Source organism: Echinops telfairi, unplaced genomic scaffold, assembly GCF_000313985.2.
Source record: "Echinops telfairi isolate 266 unplaced genomic scaffold, ASM31398v2 ScPeMD7_655;HRSCAF=1070, whole genome shotgun sequence".
In the NCBI taxonomy this organism is placed as follows: domain Eukaryota; kingdom Metazoa; phylum Chordata; class Mammalia; order Afrosoricida; family Tenrecidae; genus Echinops; species Echinops telfairi.
In genome coordinates, this window is record NW_022104553.1 from 33855187 (window position 1) to 33855902 (window position 716).

Here is a 716-nt window from a genome sequence, read left to right on the forward strand (position 1 = left end):
GACAGGGACAACCAATCCCAAGCTGTTCCCAGCAACAGGTTGCGATTCACAACGACCCTATAGGACAGAGTAGAACTGCCCCTGAGGGTTTCCTATGTTATCTTTAGGGAAGCTGACTGCCCCATTTTGCTTCCGTAGAGAAACTGGTGGGTTTTAAATGCTGACTTTTCGATTAGCAGATGAGCCGCTGCGCCAGCAGGGCAGGCAGTGGGGCAAAGCCCTGAGGCCACGGGCTGAATCCAGTGCTGAGCGTTAGAGGGAAAGGTCTATTGCTCAGACTTGCAAGTGTTGGAAGGGATGCATAAAGAGCCTGAGGGTGTGTCTCAAGAGGGAGGATGCGAGCCAATGAAAAGCCGCCATGGGCGTGGCGCTGTCAAACTTCGCGGGGCGGGACCGCAAGGACCGGGCCAGCGACGGGGCCCAGGCCCCAGCCAGTGAAACGCCGGCAGGTGGGCGGGGCGTCGTCCGAAGGCCAAGGGTAGAGCCAATCAGAGGCGCCACATCCCCTCTGCTCCCGCCCTCGTGTGGGCGCGCGCCGGAGCCACGGGCAGCCGTTAGGGGCGGGGCCTGCATTCGCCAGCGCGCGGCTCGCGACCTCCCCTTTGTGTCGCCATGGCGGCGGCGGCGGCAGCGACGAGCACGGCGAACAGAGGGTCGAGCGCGGCCCGGGCCTGAGGCGGCTAAGCGATCATGGTGGTGAGGAGCCCACGCGGCCG

The 716-nt window shown here is 63.5% G+C and overlaps 1 protein-coding gene across 1 annotated transcript in view; it reads left to right on the forward strand.

Moving 5' to 3' along the window:
- Positions 1-613: 613 nt before the first annotated feature.
- The window catches only part of ARHGAP33 (Rho GTPase activating protein 33), a 13344-nt gene continuing 13241 nt past the window's right edge, over positions 614-716 (forward strand). Inside the window, exon 1 of the mRNA XM_045292919.1 lies at positions 614-696. Coding sequence (XP_045148854.1) covers positions 691-696 — 6 coding nt within the window. The 5' untranslated portion in view covers positions 614-690. The remainder of the gene's footprint in view (positions 697-716) is intronic.